General features: G+C 42.8%; 2 protein-coding genes across 9 annotated transcripts in view; both read left to right on the top strand.

Annotated features, from left to right (window-relative positions):
* Positions 1–11,164, top strand: part of ABHD18 (abhydrolase domain containing 18) — a 47,245-nt gene extending 36,081 nt beyond the window's left edge. For 5 of the 6 annotated variants that reach the window (XM_059722075.1, XM_059722073.1, XM_059722076.1 and 2 more), the window contains 2 exons: positions 5,453–5,615; positions 8,424–11,164. In XM_059722075.1, coding sequence (XP_059578058.1) covers positions 5,453–5,615; positions 8,424–8,475 — 215 coding nt within the window. In that variant the 3' untranslated portion in view covers positions 8,476–11,164. Of the gene's footprint in view, positions 1–5,452; positions 5,616–6,528 lie in introns of all 6 variants that reach the window. The other variant, XM_059722074.1, reaches the window with a different exon arrangement.
* A 3,377-nt stretch (positions 11,165–14,541) lies between these two features.
* The window catches only part of LARP1B (La ribonucleoprotein 1B), a 66,296-nt gene continuing 56,601 nt past the window's right edge, over positions 14,542–24,236 (top strand). The window contains exon 1 of one of the 3 annotated variants that reach the window (XM_019494437.2): positions 14,542–14,878. In XM_019494437.2, the coding sequence (XP_019349982.1) occupies positions 14,698–14,878 (181 nt within the window). In that variant the 5' untranslated portion in view covers positions 14,542–14,697. The remainder of the gene's footprint in view (positions 14,879–24,236) is intronic. The other 2 variants (XM_019494433.2, XM_006274001.4) reach the window with 2 other exon arrangements.

Below are 24,236 nucleotides of genomic sequence, written 5' to 3'. Positions count from 1 at the left end.
CAGCTAAATCCCATACTAGTATAACTGACTATAAAGTGTTATATGCCATAGTTCCCTGAAATAAGATCTGATATTCTAGCTGTAATGGTGGACTTAACTATATATGTAGCTGTCCAGCGCTCAAAGTTTAGCACTCTGGTCAAGAGAATCACACTCAGGAAAGCTCTCTTGCATAAGTACCTGAGGTCTTCAATTTATGCAGATTGAGGGTGGTACTGAGAATCACCAAGACTTTGTGTAAAAAAAAAAAGAAAAAAAAAAAGTATAGTTTCCTGATTCTTTTGTTTTACTGAGTGGGCGTTTGTGAACATGTTTCATGTCCTGTAGTAGAATTTGGATATAGATGAATATTTAAATCGGGTAGGCTAGTCCATCTGCACTCTGAGTTTTTGCCAATGGACCAGAAGGCCACCTGAAAATCATAATTCATCTGCCTAGTTAAACCATTTATTCCTGTGATTGAGATGGTCTGCTTTTGGTTTTATAACGTATAGGTGTGGTGGTTAGGCAAGTACCTGATTATCGCTGGGATGTTTGCACCATTGATATTTAGGCTCGGAACTGTGCTAGCAAATTTTCTGCCTCAGTAGTCAGCTAAGATGGGGTGGTGAAAAACTCTCATGGTGCACTTGTCTGGACTATCCAGCATTGAGATGAATCTGTCAGTGACCCACAACACCTGCCAACACTATACGGAAAAATCTTTCTTGAAGACTAGTGGGCCGAAGGAACGTTCGGTGGCACCTTAAAAACTGACTGGTTCAGAGGTACTGTATTAAGGTTTCATTGGCAACAGCCTACTTTGTCAGATAGCAGTTGACTTTAGACTACTGCAGTGAACTCTCTCTCTCTCTCTCTCTCCCTCCCTTCTTGAACTGTTAGTGAGGCAAACAGTTGGAATGTTTATTCCATTGCTTGCAGTTGGGGACCCTATGTGTGCAAAGCCTTTTGACCTTCTTGGAGTCCAGAGTCTCAGGAAACTTAGTCGCATATGTGCCATAAATGGCAGCACCAGCAGTAGAGTTGCCTTGTCTTTTTTAAAATTAAAATTTACTTTTCATAAAAATTGTCTGCTGCTAACTAACTTATCCTACCCCCTAAGTATGCAAGGCAGCTTCAATTCATATTAAGTTTTCTGTAAAAAGCTGGTGTATGCATGATGCAACATCAACTGCAGAAAGCTTGTGCCTTGAATTGGAAAGTATATCATAGGTTGTCTTTGCATAATGAAATGTATTTGGGCTGCCTTCTAAAAAAAAAAAAATAAATAAAAAATGGATGTACATCTGATATAGATCGTCTAGTTTTCTTTTTAATGCTCTGGTTCAAAATTATTCTTGATTATTTTAAACCTGAAATGTATGTAAATGAGAGCTTCAGGAACTCCAACAAATCTTTGAGTCCTGTTTGGAACTAGTTGAAAATTGCTGTATGCCTCCCTGCCCCAAGTGGCATGTGCAGCCACTTTTGTGTGGCATGCAGAAGACTTGGCAGAGAGCAGGGGGAATAGCAGCAGATAAGGCAAGAAGGAGAGAGCAGAGCAATGATCAGGCAAGGTTAGGGAGTCGGAGAGGCGTTGGGGGAGGAGACATGACTTTCCTTGTGGCATGCCTGCCAAAAAGGTTGGCTCCCACTACCCTGTGCTGTGTATTTAGGTTCTTTCCTATCAAGAACTAAGGGTGAATACTTCCACCAAGCAAGACCTGCTTTTGGCTGTAGTTGTTTGATATAGTTGAGAGTTAAATTTTAAGATGTTTCTAGATCATCAGCCAACTCTGTAACTGCATACCCCAAACATATGTAATGTTGGCTAATAGGAATCTTTGGATTTTTATGGGGACTGTATTTTAAAATATTATTACTGTTTACAAATATTAGAAAACCTCAGAGCTTAAGGAAGAGAAGACGAGAGAGAGCTGTGTTGAACCATTGCATTCATTTAGTTTGTTGTGTGGTTGACTCAGTGATAATTGTGGATTAATAGAAGCTATCTCATAGTAGAAGTTGATTTGTATTTTTTCTTTTATAAAGTTGGATTTTAGTCTAAGATTCCATTTCAAATTTCCATTTCAGATCCTTTTTTCCCCTTCTCCTGTGAAAAGTAAAGTTGTTCAAAGTGTAGTCTTATTGCTTAAAAACTTTTTCTTCTAACAACTTTACTTGTACACTGTACTTTAAAGCAGCCTTACTGAGGGCACAGGAACAAACCATCCTGATGCTCAGGAAGACTAGCAATTATGACAGAAGACCAGCTTGGCTTAGCAGGGAATGTGTGAATGAGATAAAACTAAAAAAGGAAGCTTACAGAAGTGGAAATTTGAACTGATGACTAAAGAGGAGTATAAGAGTATTGCTTGGGCATTCAGGGATGAAATCAGGAAGACCAAAGAACAATTGGAGCTGTAGCTAGCAAGGGATGTGGAGGGTAACAAGAAAGGTTTCTACAGGTATGTTAGCAACAAAGGGAGGATCAGGATAAGTGTGGGTCCCTTACTGAATGGAGAAAGCAACTTGGTGACTGATAATGTGGGAAAGGCTAAAGTACTTGATGCCTTTTTTACCTCAGTCTTTACAGGCAAGATCAGCTCCCAGGCTACTGCACCTGGCAGCACAGTTTTGGGAGAAGATGAGCAGCCAACAGAGGTGGGTTAGGGACAGTTTAGAAAAGCTGGACATGTGTACAAGTTCATGGGGCTGGATGTGAGGCACCCAAGGGTGCTGAGGAAGTTGGCCAATGTGATTGCAGAGCCACTGGCCATTATCTTTGAAAACTTGTGGTGATCAGGAGAGGTTCTGGACAGTTGGAAAAGGGCAAATATAGTGCCCATCTTTAAGAAAGGGAAGAAGCTACAGACCAGTCAGCCTCACCTTAGTTCCTGGAAAAATCATGGAGTAGGTCCCCAAAGAATCCAAGTTCTTAACACTTAGAGAAGAAGGGGATCAGGACAGTTGGCATGGATCCACCAAAGGCAAGTCATGCCTGATCAACTAGATTGACTTCTATGAAAGATGACTGGTTTTATGGATGTGGGGAGAGCATTGGATGTGATAATACCTTGACTTTAGCAAGGCTTTTGATACAGAGTCCCATGGCATTCTTGCAGGCAAGCTAAGGAATTATGGGTTAGATGTATGGAATGTAAGGTGGGTAGAAAACTGGCTGGATGGTTGGGCTCAAAGGATAGTAATCAATGGCTTGATGTCTAGTTGGCAGCTAGTATCAAGGTAGAGTGCCCCAGGGCTCTGTCCTTGGGCTGGTTTTATTTAATATCTTCATCAATGATTTGGAAGATGGAATGGAATGCACCGTCAGCAAGTTTGCAGATGACACTAAGCTGTGGGGAGTAGTAGATAGGCTGGAAGGTAGACCCTGGATTCAGCTAGACCTAGATAAATTGGAGGATTGGACCAAACCATATCTCTTGAAGATCAGTAGGGACAAATGTGAAGTTCTGCACATAGAATGGAACAATCCCATCTGCTGGTACAGGCTGGCTAAGTAGCCACTTTGAAGAGAAGGACCTAAGGGTTACAGTGGACAATAAGCTGAATATGAGCCAAGTGTACCCTTGTTGTGAAGAAAGTTAATGGCATATTAGGCTGAGTTAGTGGGAGTATTGCCAGCAGATCAAGGGACGTAACTATTCCACTGTATTCTGCACCGGCGAGGCTACATCTGGAGTTTTGGGGCCCCTGCTACAGAGAGGATGTGGACACGTTGGAGAGAGTCCAGTTTAGGACAGTAAAAATGTTAAGGGGGCAGGGACATGACATATAAGGAGAGGTTGAGGGAATAGGGCTTAATCTGCAGAAGAGAAGTGAGGGGGGATTTGATAGCAGCCTTTAACTACCTGAAGGGTGTCTCCAAAGAGGATGGCTCTAGACTCTTCTCAGTGGTGACAGATGACAGAACAAGGAGCAATGGTCTTAAGTTGCAGCAAGGGAGGTTTGGAGTGAGAACATTTTTCCTAATATTCAATAAGATGGTGGTGAAGCACTGCAATGGGTTACATAAAGAGGTAGTGGAATTTCTATCCTTGGGGGTTTTTAAGGCCTGGCTTAATAAAGCCCGGGCTGGAATGATCTAGTTGGGGATGGTCCTGCTTTGAGCAGGGGGTGGACTAGATGACCTCGTGAGGTCCCTTTCAACCCTAATTTTGTATGATTCTATGGTACCTGAAGTGTGGTTCCAAAGAGGATGGAGCAAGGCTGTTCTCAGTGGTGGCAGATGACAGAGCAAGGAGTAACGATCTCAAGATGCAGCTAGGGAAGCTAGGTATTAGATATCAGGTTAGATATTAGGGGTGTGCAAAACAGGTCCTATTTGATTTGTTGATTCAGATCAATCCCTGATTCTATTCAGCCAAATCTGAATCTGAAGATACGATGCTGATTCGGAGAATCAGTGATTTGGCCATAGACGCAGCTTTAAATGTTTTTTCTACATACCTTGAGGTACCAGGCACGGCTTGTGAACGCTGCAATGGTGGGGCAGATGGAGTGTCCCACAGCAACACGAAGGGGGGGGGGGGGGGGGGCACATGCTTGGCAGCAAACCCAGGTCTGCCGGGGAGTATGCAGGCCACCCCCCCCCCCCCAAGCATTCCCCTGGCTTGGCAATGGGCCGCAGGGGAACACTGGGTGCCCCCTAGACCCAGGAGGTGCCGGGAGGGTGTGGGGAGGGGGGCCAGTGCACTCCACGAGGGACCCAGAAGTGGACTGGAAGTGCTTCTGGTCTACTTCAGGGTTTGCTACTGAGCATGCTGGGGACACCCTCGTGCTCCTGTGGGACTCTCCATCCTTCCCACCACTGCAGCATTCGCAAGCCACCTGGTACCTTGAGGTATGTAGGAAAAACATTTAAAGCTGTGTCTATGTCCAAATTGCTGAATCTTTCCAAATTGATTTGGAGGATTTCGATTCGGAGAGAGTAAAGGGTCTCCTGATTCGATTTGGTTTCAGAGATTCAGCCACCAAATCGGGCCGAATCTCCACCATATCCAATCAGGGACCGAAGCTTTGCATAGCCCTATTAGATATTAGCAAAATTTTTTTCACAAGGAGGCTAATAAAGAACTGGAAATAGCTACCCAGAGTTTATGGAATCTCTGTCTTTAGAGGTTTTGAAGACCTGGGTAAACAAATCCTTGGCTATGATGATATTGTTGGGGATGGTCTAAATGACCTCCTGAGGTCCCTTCCAACCCTAATCTTATCTGATTCTGTGATTACAATAAAGAAGACAAGTGGGAGTGGAGTAGAACACTGAGTGGGAGCAGGAAAAAATTACCACTTATTGGAAAATGCAGTTAGTTTTAAATTGCTACGTAAATTGTTAAAGGTATTTCCTTACAGTTTTAAAGCATCTTCATTATAAGAACCTTAAAGTGAAGTATACTGTTAACCTCAAAGAATTTGGTTTTCCATTTTTTTTTTTTTTCTTTTTACCTAGTTCCAGTGGATCCAAGCTTAATCATAGTTGTTCAAGCCAAGGAGGATGCATATGTCCCACGAACTGGAGTGCGTAGCCTTCAAGAAATCTGGCCAGGATGTGAAATCAGATATCTGGATGGAGGTCATATCAGTGCCTACCTCTTCAAACAAGGACTTTTTAGGTGAGATAAGCAGTCCAAACATGTTTGTGGCCTTGAAGAAATCACAGGCAACCATGTAATTTTTTTTTTTTTTTTTTTTTTTTTTTTTTTGGACCCCCCCCCTCCCATTTTAGCCATAGCAAGAGGGCAGGAAAGCCAAGGTTGTCACCAATACCTTAGCCCCTGCCATGGAAGGAAATTGAGAATCTGAGCATATTTTGCTTAGGAAATGGGTGATGCCCCAACTCATGTTAGGATAGCTGCATTGGTGATTATGAGTATATATAAAGAAGACAAAACCCCCAACAGACCTTGCAGAGTTGGTCTGGGAAAAAAATTCTTCAGACTTGACCATTAGTTAATCCTGAGCACATGAGCTGTGTCCACCAGCATATCGTTCTTTAAAAAAACAAACCTGCAATTATTCTAAGAAGGTTGATATCCCTTTCTTTTATATAGTGGAAATCCTCATTAGGTTTTAAGGCACTATTGTCTCTACCTTAAAGTAAATTGAGGCACAGAAATGATTTGGCATGCCTAAATTCATCCAGAAAGCCACTGGCAGAAGCAAGAATGAAATCCATGTCTTCTCCGGTAGTCCTAATTCATTACACACTAGAATATGCTTTCTAGATGGTAATAACTTGTGTTCAGTAGACAGTCTGTGTTTTTTGCTAGTCTCATTTCTGTGGGAATGAATAAGCAGGTAAAGTCCAAATTTATATTTAGCTTGCCTGCCAGTTGAGCAGTATGCTGTAGCCCTTGATTTAACATTGCAATGTCAACTTTTCTAAAAAATTGTTTCTATTATGAATGCAATTCTTAAATTGTTTAAAAAGTTAGAATAATGTTTGTCTTAGAATGAACTACTGGGTTGAGAAGATTCCCCGTGCTTGAACAAAGGACGTACTCACGGTTGTTCTCACTCTTGCAGAGCTTTACTTAAGGATACTCACAGAGGCAGGCAATAGGACAGAGCAGAGAGGATGATCACTTCACATCAGTTCTAGGCAGCAGCTGCTATTCCACATAGTTTCTCTGGCCCTGAAGTGACTCAATCTCGGGGATGCGATAGCCTGCGCTGGGCTCTGCGCAAGTCAGGATTCTCGCCAGAGTTGAGGAACTACTCGTAACTTAAGAATGTATAGCTTATATAGTCTGGAGTGAATAATGTTATCTTGAACTAGGGATTTGGTTATCTCAAGCTAAGAATTTGGGGATGAATCGTGATCTAACACACCTGGTGTTTACCACATTCCGCTGTATTACAACGTTCTACTATCTAGGTTCATGGTTCGGTCACTCTCACAGAGCAAGAAGCTATGTGCTATAATACTGGCCTACTATGGAGTCAGTAAAAGCTTTGCTTAATGCTCATAGCAAGAGTTTTGTATGCTATTACAATGTTATATGATTGACTTGCACTTATTTAATACCCGACTATGCAGATCTCCAAGAGTGCCATTTGTGAATGACCTTACAACTGTGATCAGATCTTTCCATGTAGTTTTGCAATCACTCACTTATGTCACACAAACAATTGAATGATAAGCTAATGAAGGCTCTGTCACTACTGACTTGGATTGGAGCCAGTATCATGGAAATATTCAGAACTTCTTTGAAAGAGCCATTATGTGACTACTGAATCCTCCCCTGAGACATGTTCAGAATAACTGAGACTGATCCTGTGACTTGTTTCAGTTGTTTTTGCATTGGTGCAAAGCAGACATAAGCCTACCATGTGCTACTTTCCTGTGTTGGAACTCCTATACAGGAGACCCCTTGAATGGCATAGAAGTTACTGTGTACTTTATAGGTTAACTAAATAAGATATACAAGCATAAGCTTTCATGAACTTGAATTCCATTTCATTCAGCTGAGTGTAGTACCATTCATTAGCAAAGAGAAGTAATAACCCATGTTAGTCTGAAGTCAGGCAGAAGGCAGGGTAGATATGCACTTTATAGACTAAATAAACAAGATTACATAGAAACAAGTTCTGAGTTCACAAGTTCTTCTGCTTATATGTATAAAATATATACAGTATAACCTTATGAATCTGGCATGCTTGGGACCTGCCAGAAACACTAAAATTACGGATTTTTGAAATTGCGGGGGGGAAAATAGCGATGGCTGGTCCTGGAGGGTGCCACCATCCAGCTGGATCCAGCTGCCACCATCGTGGGGATGAGCACCAGCTGTAGACATATTCCCTTTTGCCATTGTGGGGAAAAGCAGCGTTTTTGCCTGGGTCCCAGCACCTACAGTCTGCCCTCCCACCCCCTGCCTCTGACCCAAACTGGATCAGTCTGGCCCACACCCTGAAAAGGTTGTCAACTGCTGGGTTTAGTCTATAAAGTGCATATTTACTGTGACTTCAGACTAACACAGCTAACCTGTCTCTCTCCTCTTAAATGTTACTATACCATGCCTCCTAACTACAGGTGTGAGGCTGAGTTTCCTATGCCAGTTTCATTCCCAGGCTTCTGTAGCTAATTGGCAGCTGGAGCAAGTTAGAGAAGGTGGTACTGGATTGGGGTTGTCAGTGGATCAGGGAAGTTGTTAAGGTGTTGAACCTTCTTTTAGGGTCCTGTTTGAGATTTGCTGATGGCAGGTATTTAGCAATATTTGCAGATTCATTAAGACTTGGACAGTGCCATGACACGAGCGTTTATGCTATGGCTTTTATGGCAGTTAGAAGTCTCATCTGCCCCAAGAACTCCTCAGGCCATACTTTTATAAAGTAAAGAATTACAATTAGCAGCTTATCTCTTCCTTCGCAAGTTATACTAAATAGCCTATGATTATTCTCTCCATTCTCTATTTTAGGCAAGCCATATATGATGCATTTGAACGCTTTCTTCAGAAATATGCTTTGTAGTAATCTTCATGAATATACTCAATCTGGTATGGTGTGAGCTTTCCCAATCTGGAATTTCAAATTAGACTCCTTTGTAAAGCAAGCAAATTCCATCAACATTAAATGAATGGACACCGATTTTGAATGTTTTCTACCAGTTACCAATGGTAAAACATAAAAAATAGTAGTTTCAGTTCAACCAAATGCCAGTCTAAGATGTATTTGCTTTAATTTTAATGGTGAAAGTTTTGGCAACATTTGTTAATGAATGAAAGATCCTTCCATGTTTAATCTGTTTTTATCACATATATGAAATGACTTGATTTTTTTTTTTTGAATGGCTTGCATATCTGTTGAAAAGAGACCAATGTAATGTGAATGACATTTTAAAAGTTTTCTTTTAGGACTGTAACACTTTTCTCTGTTTAGTCTTTGCTGTATTCCTGTTAACCAGATTTTACTACCTGCCCTGTCTATCTTTGTTTCCTGTGCTGTTGTTTAAGGAAGTGGTTTTACTAGTACTCCCCTTACAGGCTGCTCTTGTTTGGTTAGCATTGGGACTTCAAAGTGCAGAATTACATATGGGGAGGGAGTCTTGGAAAAAAATGTGGCAGCTAAAGGAAAAGAGAGATTAATAGATCCATCTTTATATGATGCATTGGAAATCTCTTATTAGTTTTTTTTGTTTTGTTTTTTTTAAAGTTGCACAGTGTTCCAGGCATTCACTGGTTGGTATACAGAACTGAAAAAGTAACTGACAGCAGAGCACATGATGAATAATTATTTAAATATATACCTTTGGGGAATACGTTGATCCCAATAGCATTTTATAACAGTGATTTAAAACTGAACATGTTTTGTTTTCATGGCAGTAATTTAAATGTATATGATAGCACAACAACTCTTAAGTGCCATATTTTAAGACTCTTGAACAGAATTCTTTTTTAAAGTTCAGTCAGTACTTAGATGTTCAAAAGGGTTGGGTTTTTTTGCACATCCAAGTTCAGGTTACCCAGAGGTCTAAGAATTATATGAAAAGTAGAAGATGAGATCAGCCTTTATTTGTAACTTTTAAACAATAACAAGTTTTTAATTGTATGAAAGAGAAATATTTAGGATTCTGAACACATTGTAATAAAATTTAGATCCTTGTATGCCATGAAGTTTCACTTCTTAAACTGTTAATTTATCTATTCCATGAAAGCACTCATCCATGACTTTTTTTTTTTTTAAGACTGTGAAAGAGTCTAGAATTTAAGCATGTTTTTAGTATCTTTTTGATTTATAGCAATTGAATAGCATTTAGAAACCATGTTTGTCAGTTCAGGTTAATGCAGAAACTGCAAGTCTGAATATGTGCCTTTAACTTTCAAGTAGAGCATTTTAACTTATAGGTTGAAATTGCTGCTTTATATATGCAGAATATGGATCATACTGCTTGTATAAACATGCCTTTGAAACATTTTAATCTGAAAAGTGAGAAGTGTAGGGACCAGACTACAGTCCATCCATAAATTAGATAAGTCCAGGAAAAACTGGAACAGAAGAATTTGTAAATTTATTTTTAAAGGTACAAATGTTGTAGAAGTCACTGAATACTTTTTCTTTCAAGTTAAGTTGTTTGTTTCAAATAGAATTCCATTCCCTTGATATACATTTTTATTAAATACTATAATGTTGTAAGCAAGTGAGAAGGTTGGTCCAACACATTTAATTACATTTTAAAATGCTGAATGTTATGTTAGTCAGAGTATAAAAAGTTTTGAAAATTAAATGCATATCAGATTAACTTTGAAGTGTGATTACTGGACTAAAATTTAAGGACAACTATCTGACATACTACTTTCTCATTCCTTTGTCTACTAAAGTTACAGAAAACTTTGGTGTTCTTGACTGATCTTTCAAATCCAGCCCAACGGCCACATTCTAAACTAGCTTCTGCATATTGCTGTGTTTGTCATTGTTCCTTTTATATTTCTGAAGGGGAAAGATGAAAATTGGTGGTGAGAGAGAGAGAAGGGCTTGCTTGTTTTGAAAAGAGTAAAGCAATTTGAGGGGATTCAAGAATGAACTCCTGAACTGCAACCTATAAAGTAAATATTTTCAGAGAATACAACTCTAGAAATTGCTTACCCAATGGAGGCTTGGCCTCTCAAATTCAGTATTCTGTCAGCTTCACTAACCAGATTTAATTTCCCAAAGTAGCTTACTCATGCAAGCAAGATCTTTTTTCTAAAGACCGGACTACTAAGATAAGGAGTGGTTGTGCTGACTCATAACAAGAGCCAACAACCACATTCCACTTATTAGCACTAACGAGTGTTGTCAGTTGAAAAGAAGTATGTTCAAGAGAACTGTTGAAATTTTTCTTAGATTGGAAACAAAGATTTATGAGGACTGGCAGAGGTAAACTGTTACTTAATCCCTTGTGTGAAAATTACTTTATTAGCCTGGCTGCTTAAACGGGTTCACCCTTGTTTGAAATCAGTTTTCCAATTTTTATGGTTTTAAATTCCTGAATTATACGTGTTATAATGTTACTCTAAAATGCGATTTTCTTATAATGGTTATATGAAAATAAGTTAGGTAAGGTTCCTGCTCTAAAATTGAGTAGGCAGGCCCTTAAACTTACGTATATTTTAACTTTGTCATAAACTTGTCATTAATAATTTTTCTTGTTTTTGTTTTTCCAATAAAAGCCTACAAATAATTTCTGTGTCTTTCATGAGAACATATGCTTGACTACATCTCATTGTCATTTGTTATTGCAACTTGCAGAAGAAGTAGTTCAGAAAATAAATGGTTCATGTAATACTAGTGATATTCAGATGTTGCTTTTTAAATGGTTTTCTGCTTATTATAACCTAATAACAAAAACCAGTTAGAAGCAGCACAGTCATAAATTATACAATCTGGAAAGAAATCATATGTATTTTCCAGTTATGTAATTCAGTGTGCATATAAAGGAATATTTGAAATGACAATAAAATGTCACTATATGTAATTTAGAGTGAATGTCACTATGATATGTAATTTGCAGTGGTGCCCAAAATGTTGGTTGCTTTTCATGCAGAAGTAGAAAACAGTTTGTATAAAAACTAATCTTATACAGGGGATACAAAAGCAAATAAGAAACAAGTTTCTTGTACAGCATTCTCTTTACAAATATATGCATATGTTTAGTAATTATTAACAAGATATGAACAGCTTGAAAAGAGTTCAGCGAAGTGACAAAAATGATTGGAGGCCTGGGAAATGTGATTTGTGGGGAAAGGCTGAAAGAAAGGGAGTTATTTCATTTGGGGAAGAGAAGGCTGAGGGGGTGGGGATTTGGTAGGCTTTCAAACACCTAAACATTAATTATAAAGGATGGAGATGTGGCCACAGGGGACATGACTAGGAGCAATGGGTTCAAGCTGCAACAGGGAAGATGTAGGTTGGCAATAAGGAGGAACTGAGTATGAGGGTGGTCAAGCATTGGAACAGGTTACCTGGAGCGGGGGTACCAACATGGCCTGTGAAGCTAGAGGGCTTTGGCTGCCATCCCAAACCTTCCATCTGGGAGGAACTCAGTTGAATCTAACTAAAGCTGGTTTAGATATGAAAGGGTAGCGTCTTAGAGCTCCTTGTATTCTGTGACAGTTGTTACTCCTCCTCTCTCCCCCCACCTCAATTCTGTATATAGAGTCCCACTATAACCATTGGGGATCTGGAGATGCTTTCTTTCTGCTGGGGAAAAATGACTGGACATTGTGATTTTTTTTTTTGAAGTCATAGTGCCCCTCCTCTACTTTTTGAATGTGGCAGGATCTCCTGGCTGAGAACTGCTATTGGTCAGGACCAATAGCAACATACTTCAGTGCTTCTCAACTAAGTTGTGCTGTGTCCTGATAAAGCTGCTCCATGCCTACTGCACATCTAGGGAAGGACTGTGGCATAGACAGCAGCAGTGGGCACAGGGTAGTTTTACCTGGCTGCTGCCACAGGACCCCAACTGAAAACAACTGAACTTAGGAACCATCTCCCAATTCCCAGCTTTCTCAGTATGCTCTTTTAGATAGCATCGCTTTAATTATAACTTTTATCACTACAAGTGTCAGGCTGCACTCTTACATGATGCTTTTGTGTTAGAACTGTCTCAGCCCAGATCACAGTTTTTTTTTTTCTGGTTTTTACTAAGCTCTTACACCAGCAGTATTGCCTGTCTGTTGCTTGGAACTTAAACCAAAGGTTAGTATCCTATTGTAAACCAACGGCTACCAACCTTTTTGGCCAGCATGCCACATACACCCTCCCCAAGTGTTGCTGCTAGGATTTTTTTCTCCTTCCCAATCTGCTGCTCTGCTTCCTTCCCTGCAAGTCCCTGCCTGATCTGCTGCTTTGCTTTCTGATTCCTGCCCTTTTTGCTGCTATGCTGCCTGTCCCTTCCTGACTGCCATGTACCAGGCATGGAGGCAGCCTGTGCCACTTACGACATGTATACTACAGGTGGCCCACCCCTGTTGTAAGCCAAGGACAGATGGCAGATATCCCTCACTTTCCCATTCTCAAAATGAGAGATGAATCCCTTAGGTAAGAGGCAAGGGCATTCCAGCACTTTTAATACATTTACCTAGCATACATACAGTATTGTACAAAATCAAAGTGTGCTATTCCTCTTCATAGAAACGAAAAACATTTCTGTCACTTATATTTACACACACAGCTTTTGAAAAATTTGAGAGTAGAGACCATCTGCTGGAATTTCACTTTATGTAGAATTACATTTTCACCAGGTTTAAAAGAAAGGTATCAGCCTTCCTTTGCTATTTTTCCCTTAGTCATCAGAAATGTTTCATTCTGGCAGGGTAAGGAAGAAGTTATTAGTTTGGGAGGAACAAATGAATAACTTGGGTGGGTAAAGCTAATTGTTGAAAGGCAGGGGAAGAAAGCAGAGAACATCATGCTGTGTTTATCTGCTCGGTCTGGCTCAAATTTCCTGTTATCAATTTGAATTTTGGCATTTACGGTATTAAATTGAGTAGATGGTGCATAATGCCATCTATATGGTCAACCATGAAAAAATAAAAATGACAGCATCTGTATAGGCAAAATTTGTTTATAGGTAATTCACATGCAAGGAAAGCCAGAGCTGAACTTTGTTAACAACATCTCTGGCACGGTGAAGAAAAATATGAAGAGGTACTGTTTTGCAAAATTAGGAGAGTTTGGGGAGAAGATCATTCTAAAAACAGCATGGGCATATAAAAGTGGTTTTTCAACTTGGTTACTGTCTTAACACAGAATAAAGACTCTTGGTCACTGAAGTTGAGCGTAGTGGTAACGGATGTTTTCCACGGTGGGGTGGGTGCCAGGTAGGTACAGTACTTGGGAGGCTACAGTGGTCTGTGAGGGTTTCAGAGGGGTTGCATCAATCTCTAAAGCAGTGGTTCTCAATCTTTTTTTTGCACCTGGACCCATTTGTAAACATCAGTGCCAAGCCTGATCCTGTGCCCCTCACTCCTGCCCTGCTTCTGGGAGGTAGGGGGCTTGGGGGGACCCAAAGCAGCCCCTTGCAGGCTCCAACTGCCCACCTGCAAGGGAAAAGTGGTGGTTTCCCTTTTTCTCCTTTGAAGGAGAATCCGTTTTTGAAGTTTGTTCTAACCCTTTACAACCCCCTTTTGGGTCATGACCCACCCGGGTTCAGAAACGTCTCCTGACAGGGTTACTGCTGGCACAAACAGGCCGAGCTTGAAAAAGGAATGGGGGGGAGGTCCCCCAAATATTTCTTTGTTTAGGTCGCATGAGGTCTGGGCTGACTCCATTCTAGGGTCTCAAGCAATGAAGAATAAAATATTACAAGCTGTGACTAGACCATCGTTCTTTTAAAACCTACTATAGAACAACTGTTCCGAGGGCCAGGGCGCCAGCGCGCGCAGCCCTCGCCCACTGCCAGCCCGGGCTCCAGCACGCGGCTCCGCGCTTGGCGGGCGTGGGGGGAGGGGCGGGGCAGCGGGTAACTGCCGCCTGGAGGTGGAGCCGCGCCGCCCCCTCCTGCCCCGGCGGCCGCCGCGACGTCATAACGCACTCGAGTGTTCGCAGGTCCCGCCCGCCGCGTTACTGTTGCAGCCACCATCTCCCTGCCCCGCGTTGTCCCTGCGCCCGCCGCCGCCCTGCACCCGCGGGTCGGGCCGGGCAGCGGTCGGAGGCGGAACAGGGCAGGGCCCCGCGCGGCGGATGAGCGGCGGCCGCTGACCCCGCGGCATGTCCGCCGCCGGCTCGGAGCCGTCGGAGCTGGAGCCGCCCGCGGGGAAAGGCCCGGAGGAGCCGAAGCGGCGGCCGCCGGGGCCAGAGGAGGCGCCGCCGCCCAAGGAGAACCCGTGGGGTCGGCGGAGAGCGGCGCCGCGCAGTCCGTCTCCCAGCGCCGCCGCGCCGCTCCACGCAGGTGTGGGCCGGGGGGAAAGGGAGGGCAGGAGCGGCGGCGGAGGCAGGGTGGTTGCCATTGACTGCCCCCCGCGGCTGCCCGCCAATGGGGGCGCGCCGAACGTTGTACCCCCCTCACGTGGGGGTGGGGGGGCGGCCGGGTCGGGTGCGGGGGAGCAGCCACCCGGTGCCACAGGTGCAGCTTGGTCTGCTCGTGGCCTGCTGAGCAGAGCCAGCCCCAGGCACAGGCAGGTCTTGTGATCCCTGCCTAGGGAGTCACCACAAGAGGGTTAGCATCATAGGATGTGTCAGTATGTGTGCTTTAATGTGCAGTAGCCTGTTTTACTGTGCCCTGAAGTGCCAGGTAAAAAATGGTTTATGTGAATGTGTAGTAAAATAGGCTTCTGTGCGTGAAGCATCACTTGAAAACCATTCACATTCATTACTATGCATTAAGGCAGCCTAATGTGTATTTCTTTAGTACCCCACATTGGAGAGCTAAATTTAATGAGCATTATGGGCGCATTTACACATACATTAAACGGCTTTTCCTAGAGTCCTAGAGAAGTTAGGCTGGCAGGGGCCTCCAGAGGGCATCTGGTCCAACCCCCAGCCTGATCACTCATAGCCCAAACATCCTGTGCAAGCATCATTTTCACTCTACATAAGCGTCCCCATAACCAGCTGCAGATGCTTCCTCAGCCTGATGAAGGGTGTTTGTACCTGGAAGCTTTCAAAGAAGATTTTTTCCAACTATTTGAGTTGGTCTAATAAGATACCACTTTTACCTGATGAACCTCAAAAAGAGGTGATCACCTGTATGGGATCTTGTGAACCCAGCATTCATTCCTGCCTGTGGCAGGGGGTCAGGCTAGATGATCTGATCAGGTCCCTCCTGACCCTAGCTACTATGGAGCTAAGAGACCTTGTCCCCTCAACCCTGACACAGCACAGACTGAACAGCCTACTCTGCCAAAGGTAAAGCAGGGGATTGTCCAGCCTGGGAGCTGGATTTCTCTTCCCTGCCTGTGTAGGCTACCTAGCACCAGCAGTTTTTGGTCCCACAGGACTGCGCCACGAGCAAACCAGTGATGCAAAAGGTTTTTCTTTAGCTTGATTTATCTGTTTTTTTTATGATGGCTTGATTTCTTGCACAGTAGCTGGGGACCCTGCCCCTTTTTTGTGCCTTTGCAGCTACGTTTCGCAACTGTTTAAAACTTGCGTGCATGTGTGGGTAGTGGAAGGGGGTCGAGCAAACTGCGGTCAAATCTGCCAACTAGGCGGGGATGGGGGAGGGAAGCTGTTTTCTGAAACGGAGGTAGCGAGAGCTTAGCAAATCTTTGGAGACCAAATAATCTACCTCATTTAAAACGGCAAGATTTGGTGACACTAAATGGCTTAGGCTTGAAATGCGGTATGCACAAGTTTTCATGCAGGAAAAAAATATGGTCCGTCTGTCTTGGGTTTGAAAATTACTATCCTTAAGTAATTTTCAACATCAGAAGTGAGAAAAGGGCACAGGGACAGTAAATGTGTGTGCATATTTCCAGGATTTAGGTCAAGAAAACATGACACACAAGGAGGAAAGCTTGGAAGAACTGATATTATTTAGTCTGGAGAAGACCAAAAGGTTATTTGATAAGGGTTTTCAAATCCCAAACCAAAAAAATACTTAGTTTTCAGCTGGTGGCAGCAAAAATTTGTCAGAAGGCAGGGTAAACTTGCATCTTATAGGCTAGGGGCAGGCAAAATACAGCCCACGGGCCAGATTTGGCCTGCCAGGCTGTTTTATCCGGTCCGTGGGGCCCGTAAACATTTTAGAAAACTAATATTTATCTGCTCCTGGCTGCCTGTCAAAGTTGACAAGCCAGGAGCAGTAGGACCCGGGGGAAGCTGCCAGCAGGATTAAGCGGCTGCAGAAGCAAGGCCCTGTGGCCCCGTCCCCCCACCCCTAGCTAGAAGCCCTGTGTGGAGCAGAGGCTTCTGGCCTGAGTCCCTGGGGCTGTTCCTGCTTCCCTGTGCCCGAGGGAAATTCAGATAAGAAGGCAGGGGAGGGCTGTGGGTGATTGCTGCAGTCCTTAGGTTCGGGCCAGGCCAGGCCGGCTGCTGTGGTCCTGGCACTGCAGCCAAGAGACATGTAGTGCCAGAATGGCTGATGGGAGAGCAGAGAGGAGCGGTGGCAGCTGCAGGCAGGGAAGCTGTGAACCCCTCTTTCCCTGCTGACGCAGCCCGGCCTGGCTCCATAGAGCCCCTGCCAGCCTATGCCCTGCTGCCCTGCTCTGGGCCTCAATGGCAGGCACTGACCCCAGTGTACCGCACAGGCCTTGTGCTCCTGCCCAGCTGTCACTGAGCTCCATGTGCCCACTTGCTGCCGCTTCCCCCCCACCTGCCACAGCTATTTGCCTGCTGCTGCTCCCCTCCATCCCCTCACCAGTTGCTCTGGCACCACGTTGTTCCTGGCTGCAGTGTCAGGCCGCAGGACAAAACGGGAGCTGGCCTGGCCCCTGTGATTCTCGGTTGACCCCGGTGCGGTGCCGGCCGGACCTGTAGCATCCAACTCCTGCTGTATCCTGCAGTCTTGGCCATGTAGCGGGGAGATGGTGCTGGAGCAGCGAACTGGGGGGCGGGGGTGGGTGGACAGGGAAATGGCAGAAGGGCAGTGGTGGCAGATGGGGGGGGGAAGTGGCTGCAAGCGGGAGCATGGGGCCATGCCAGTGCCTTGGGGCCAGAAATGTGGAGCCTGGGCTTGGAGGAGTGCTGCAGGGGGGCTCTGCTTGCCACAGAGGGAAGGAGCTGTGGGCAAATCCTCCCCCTCTACACATGCTACAAACCTCCCTAGCCACCCTCCCTTTACACACTCACAGCCCCTCACAAACCCCACACCCATCCATACCATATATTCACACCCCCCCACATGCTGTCCCACCCCACATACACCTACCCACAAACCCTGCACCCACACCCTCTGTAGCATCCCACATACCCACACACCCATAAACCTATACCCACCCACCCATACCCCCCTACAATATACAAGACTAAGATTTCATTTTACGTTATTGTGCAGTCGCCTCTGTGTACACTACACAAATGCATGTCAAGACAAAAATATTTTTTGAAATCAAATTAATGAATGTTGTAGTAAATGTTTGATTTTTAGACTATAATTTGGTATTGTTCTGGTTCTGAGATGGCAACCGCTTGCTGAAAGGAGTACTTCTGTGGGGGGCAAGGGCAGGGACTTCCAGTAGCAAAGGTCAGGGGCTAGGGGTGGGACTTCTGGTCCCAAAATGGCAACCAGGGAGCGGGCACATGTCAAGGGGTGGGGCTCCCCTTGTGGCCCTTGACTGCTTGTCAAAACTCAGTAAGTGGCCCCCCGCCTGAAATAATTGCCCGCCACTGTTCTAGGCTAACTAAATCAGCAAAGCTCTGGGTAGACGAAGCCTTGTTTGGAATGATCTAGTTGGGGATGGTCCTGCTTTAAGCAGGGGGTCAGGCTAGAAGACCTCATGAGGTCCCTTCTAACCCTTATTTTCTGTTTTATATTTTTCCTGTAAGTATTGATATACAAAAGGACCCTTCTTTCTGGGTCCTTTTTCTTTTGGGCAGACTCCCCATTTCTCCTCTTTTTCTACAGCTTGCTACCTTAAATAGGTTGTGTACCTGTGAGAGACAACCTGTCAGTCATTTGGGTAGCTTGCTTGCTTAAGCTGTAACAGGAAAACTTGTTGTTTTTATTGTATTCATTTCCTGTGGCCCCTGTAGGGATTGGGATGATGTTCTAACAAGGTTCTACAAATACAAGGATTACTTTTTCTGTGAAGAGTTTATATAAAATGAGAGCAAAGGAGAAGAGAGAATGAATCTATAGTGAGGTCATACTTAATGTGTTATTGCATTAATTGGAAACATCAAGCTGCGTACATTTAAAATTGCAAAAAAAAAAAAAAAAGTCAGATGTCACTGTCCCTCAGATTAGTGTTCGTTTGAGTGGCAGAATTGGAATGGCTTCTCCACTATAAAGCATGTTTCATGTGAAGAGTACTATGGAATATTTACACCTTATTTTTGCATGAATTAAATTTGGAGCACGGCTGCTTCTTCTCAGGAGAGTGTCATTCTCACTAGGCTGCCAAATCAGACTCCATCTTGCATGTTGTCCTCTGGCTCTATGAATCTTACATTTCTTTCCATCTAGTCCAGCTTCAACAGGAGTCTGGTCTTGCCCAAAGACTGGTGGTTGAAGTAAGAAGCAGGAAGTGAGAGATGTGGCGGAGTGGGGGGCCTCAACCTCAGGTGACCTAAGTTCTGGGCAAGTATCCTAACTCCTAGGTTGTTGGGTAGAAGATGGGTGGGTTTTCCTCCTCCTTGTACACTGAAGTCTACCTGATAGAGTAGCACTGACTCACTAGTTAAGGTATACTTCCAAGTGAGATGGATTCCAACAGGTTGGAAGCACTTGACACTGCCCTTTGAAAGAATGGGAGAGCTATGTGCCTTCCCATGTAAAATTGCCCTTTGGGATTACATCAGGCTTCTTGTTGCCAGAATAGGAAAGCTGTGCATCTTTGCAGGGTGAAAATAAGGTGGTGGGGAGGTTGGGGGTTTTGTAGAAAGCTGGCCATTGACAAAGTGAAACATATGTGTCTCCCTAGGTGGAATAGGAAGATGTGTGGTTTGAGTCAAGATAACTAGTTGTCAGTTTGTGGAAGCAATGATTTGGCAGATGACAGGGTAGATTTTCACTGTATAGGCTAACTAAATCAGCAAGGATTTGGTGGCAGAGATGGGTTAGTATATAAGGATCTCTGTGTGAATCTTTCATGATGTCATCAGAATATTGTATAGTTTGGTAGCGAAGTGTTAAAACCATGTCAGAATTATTCAGGTGAGGCTTTTAAGGAAATAAAGAGTCCTGATGCACAATTTGTTCTTGGTGGGCTTGCACTGACATGGAGTCTCTCTGAGGTTAATAGGCCTCTCCCTGATTGTAAGGATCTGCCAACACAGGAACATGGCCTTCCAAAATAATTGTAAATGTTTTAGTTTAAATGTGTTCATTAAAACTAACCTGTGACAATGGCTAAATTGTTTCTAAATTATATCTAATTTACTATATATATATATATATATATATATATATATATATATATATATATATATATATATATATATCAGTGGATGATTAAGATCTGTGTTTTGAAGTTGTGTATTTCATGGAAGAATGCTTAGGAGTAAGTCCAAGCTTTACAGTGCTGAAACTGAGGAACAGGTTGATCTTGTACCCCTTTCCTTTCCATTCTTTTCCATTATTTTATGTTCTCTGTTAGCCCATTCGAGCAGGGCTAATAGTTCTCTGTAAAGCAGAACAGTGGTTCCCAATCTTTTTTTTATACTGCGGACTGGCAAACTCACTCAAAGAGTTTTGGCGGGCCAGGTATAGGAACAATCTATTTTACATATTTAAATTGTGGTTATTTAAATATGTAAATTTGTGATAATTTAAATTTGTACCCAGGTACAGGTTGGAGCACTGCAGCTGTGGGCACCAGGGGTCCCTGCAGGGGAGGGGGCTGTGCAGGTGGTGGCCTGGGGGGACCAAGCTGGGGGCTACCTGTGAAGAAGGGACTCCACTGCCTTTCCTAGAAGCAAGCAGCAGGGCTGCCTCCCTGTCCTCTGCCCTGGGCATTTCCCTGCCCACATCTTGCTCCCAGCTGTGGGTGAGGCTGGAGGGTCCTGTTCAGCCCAGCGCGGGCCCCGGTACCTGCTCCATAGGCAGTGCCTTGCGGGGCATGGCCATGGCAGTGGGACTGGAATGGGGCTCACTGAGCTGGCTACCTCCTTCCTGGGGCTACCCCGCTGCACAGCTTTAACCCCACACGTGACTGCTGGCAGCAGAAGCCACTTGCCCAGGCAGACAGACGGGGGTCCAAGCAGGGGGCTTGTGCCATGGCCCGTTAGCCAACCCTTTGCGGCCCAGGGGTTGGGAACCTCTGAAGTAGAATATTTTTGTTCTACTACTACTACTGCTTTACAGCATACTTCACTTTTTCCAAGTAATGAATAAAATAATCTGTGTAGTGAAAAAAGGCTTCTCTAATATTATAACATAATCACTCTTGCATCTTTTTCATAGAAGTCTAATAGACCCTCTTAATGGGATATTTCCTTTTGCATATATTTGATAGGAAAAAAGGAATACAGCTGATAAGTTGTATATTTTGTATAATTCTCTGCCACCAGTGATTTATTAGCTAATTGTTCAAAATAATCTATTGAAACAGTGAAAACATTTCAAGAAGTAATTTGGACACCTATATTTATCAAGTGGTTTAGTTTTGTGCTTCATGACATGCTTGAAGCCTGTACGTAATTTAATAGAGCTGCACATTTAATTCTGCCTTAAGTTCTGCTCATTTTAGTGTAAGTGTACGTAAAAGAACTCTCTTCATCTGATGGAAGTTTCTGTAGAGGAACCAGTTGGTTGTAGCACCGTTGGAAAAATGGCTTTGATTTGCTTATGACATCATTTGTATATTGAAGTCCCAGTGCAAAGTTTCTTAAATGCCATGTTGTACTCTTTAGGGAAACAGGTTTGTACTTTTTTATTTACAAAGCGAGGGGCCATGCTAAAGAATGCAAAACACTCCTATCAGCATGAGCTCTTGTAAGGTTGTTAGGTGTTAGAGCAACCTAACCTTCAGTGGTTTTAAACCTCAGAATTCTCAAGGGACACCATTTTGACCATTATCCTGACCTTAAAGAAATTGTAAGTATTTCTTAACAAATCCATTCTCAGCTTAAGATTTGAGTGTCTACAAATGAAGTGTGAGTATGTGAGGAGAGTTGGCTCTTGATCCGCTGTGATAGGGATTCTTCTGTCCTCCGTTGAAGATTTAGCATGAATTTGTCACATGCTAGAGAATACTGTCTTTCTGGAAAAATGGATCTATGGTTTACAGCTGCTTGTAAAAAACTGAAAAAAATAAAGTGAGATGCAAAAAAGAAGGTAAATAGTTTTGTAACGAAATTACCATATAACCAGATTTTTTTGTGCTATGGATTGTTGCCAAATTGCTTTTTCTTTCTCTTCTTTTTTTAAAGAAAGCTGAGTCACTCTTTTTGAATATTGAATGTGAAATCAAGTAGCATGAAGAGTCAAGTCAATGAGTGTTGGCTTGTTGCCAATTCAGAGTGTTTCAGTTGTTAGGTGGAAATAATGTTGAATTAGTTGACTGTTTTGCTCCTGTTCCCCTTCAAAGTTAGGGAAATATTTTAACCTCTGTTTTAATCTTGAACTAGCTTTTTAAAATTCCTCTGGAACTTCTTTGTTACTCCTTTTAAATTCTATTTAAATCTTTCCCTACATAAAAATTTATCACAGCTTTTTAAAAAGATGGGTTGGATGAAATTTAAGCTAAAGGTTGAAGGAAAAAAACATTCATCCTTATGGAGAAGCATATTCTACTGAGAATTTTTTAGAACTATTATTTTAGGGCAGGTGTTGTAGAGTCTCACCTTGAGGTTTATTTTTGTAAAAGCAGGATTGGGGTTTTTGCACCTCTCACTTTGCAATTAATTTACACTTTAGAAGATTTTTCCTTTTTTTTTTATTTGCAAATTATTATATCTAATCAGGAGAGGAAAAGTAACTTTGACGGGACAATGCAAATGTGTGTGGCATCATTTCCCCCTTCCTTATAATGGAAAAAAGGTTATTTGCGGTCTGATTGTGTTAAGTTTTTCTGGCATTTGTTCCAAAACTTTGTACTGTTTATTTAAAGTCCCACTGATTTGAGCTGGCCTATATAGATCCTTCCTTATTATGCATTTGGTTTCTGTCTGTGTTCAACTGCTTGGACATCTTGTCATTAAGATGAGAAAAATAATCTCTGGGATATCAGAGGCTGCTGCTTCATGCTTCTTCTGGAATGTATATCATCATTTTAAGAATTATTTTCCTTTGTGGCTTGGTTTTGCTATCAGCAAAACTGGCTGTTCACATCCTTTTAGAGAAAATGACTTTTATGGTTGGGCCCTGACTTACTAAGGAACTTGGCAAAACTGCATATTCAGGAATTTGGAACTGTTTAGAAGAAGTTTCAGTTTTGATATGGACGGCATTATCACTGTAGTTAAGTGCGGATTAGGTTATTACGTTTCTGCATAGCTTTGCAGAATCCATTCAGACTTTTGTTTTACTCTCCACCTTGCAGAAGCCCAACAGTAACTGAAAACAAAGCCAATGTCAACATGACCTGATGAGTTGGGTCAAACCATTTTAATTGTTAGAATGGATCTAGGAACAAATGCCATAGTTCTTCTGTGGAACTGTAATAATAGAACACAATAAGTGTAAAATATGTAAGTTGCCTTTTGCTAGTATCCAGGAGTGGTTGAGTGATGGATAATGGATAATGTTAAAAAAAGAATACAAGTTTCATGCAAATGCTCCCAGCATGAATTTTGTACAAACATTGGTCAATGGCATGAACAAGATTGTAAATTTAACAGACTCGATTTGGTCAGAATCTTTAACTTTCAGTCGGTCAGTCATCTAATGCCACCCAGTTTTTATATCCTCTCTCCTCCCCACTCAGCAATAAGTTGACCCTACTGTAGGTCCCAGACCATTTTAAACCTGGTATTGAAGAATTTTTTTTCTAGGAAAAATAGTAACTTGCAGCATTAAGTGCATACATTGAGCAGAGCACCATTTGGAAAGTCTTGGGACATGTACCCAAGACCAAAGCAATCCCCTCTCTTGCTTAGGAGGCTTGCGCAACTTGAGTTGTCTGTTTTGTATCAGTTCTCAATTACTTTCATACTGATAGAAGCAGCTCTTCACTGCTGAAGAATGTGCTTCATTCCTAAGCATATGTAGATTTTCTGGTATTCTAGGAGTTCAAGTCAATTTAGTTTCCTAGGTTTACAGTAAGCTGCAAGAGTAAACCAGTTCCCATTTAAGATTTTTGTACCATGGAACCTTATTCAATAACTGTTTTCTTGACAGTAGGTTTTTAAACTGCTAGTTTAGCCCACTGGTCAGCTCGTAGAGCTGTGACATTCAACCTGTAGGGCTCCCTATGGGTTCATAAATTTGGTGGCAGGAGAGCAGTGGTAGCATTAATTGGTTCTCCACTGCCATCAAATTTCCAGACTTGTGGGGAGCCCTGCAGGTCTCGCCTTGGTGTATAGCTGGTTTTGGGTGCGTGGGGGGTTACCAGCTGATGATGCCTTCCAATCCTCATCAGCCCAGGAGAGTTCTAGTTTTCATGAAAACAACAGTACTGTTAATAAAATAGGTTACATAAAACCGTCAGTAGATATGGGGGTTGAAGGAAGAGTTGCCAATAAATTTATGGACAATCAGTAAAAAA

The sequence above is a fragment of the Alligator mississippiensis genome, chromosome 2, assembly GCF_030867095.1.
Source record: "Alligator mississippiensis isolate rAllMis1 chromosome 2, rAllMis1, whole genome shotgun sequence".
Classification (NCBI taxonomy): domain Eukaryota; kingdom Metazoa; phylum Chordata; order Crocodylia; family Alligatoridae; genus Alligator; species Alligator mississippiensis.
This window is presented reverse-complemented; position numbering and strand designations above follow the sequence as displayed.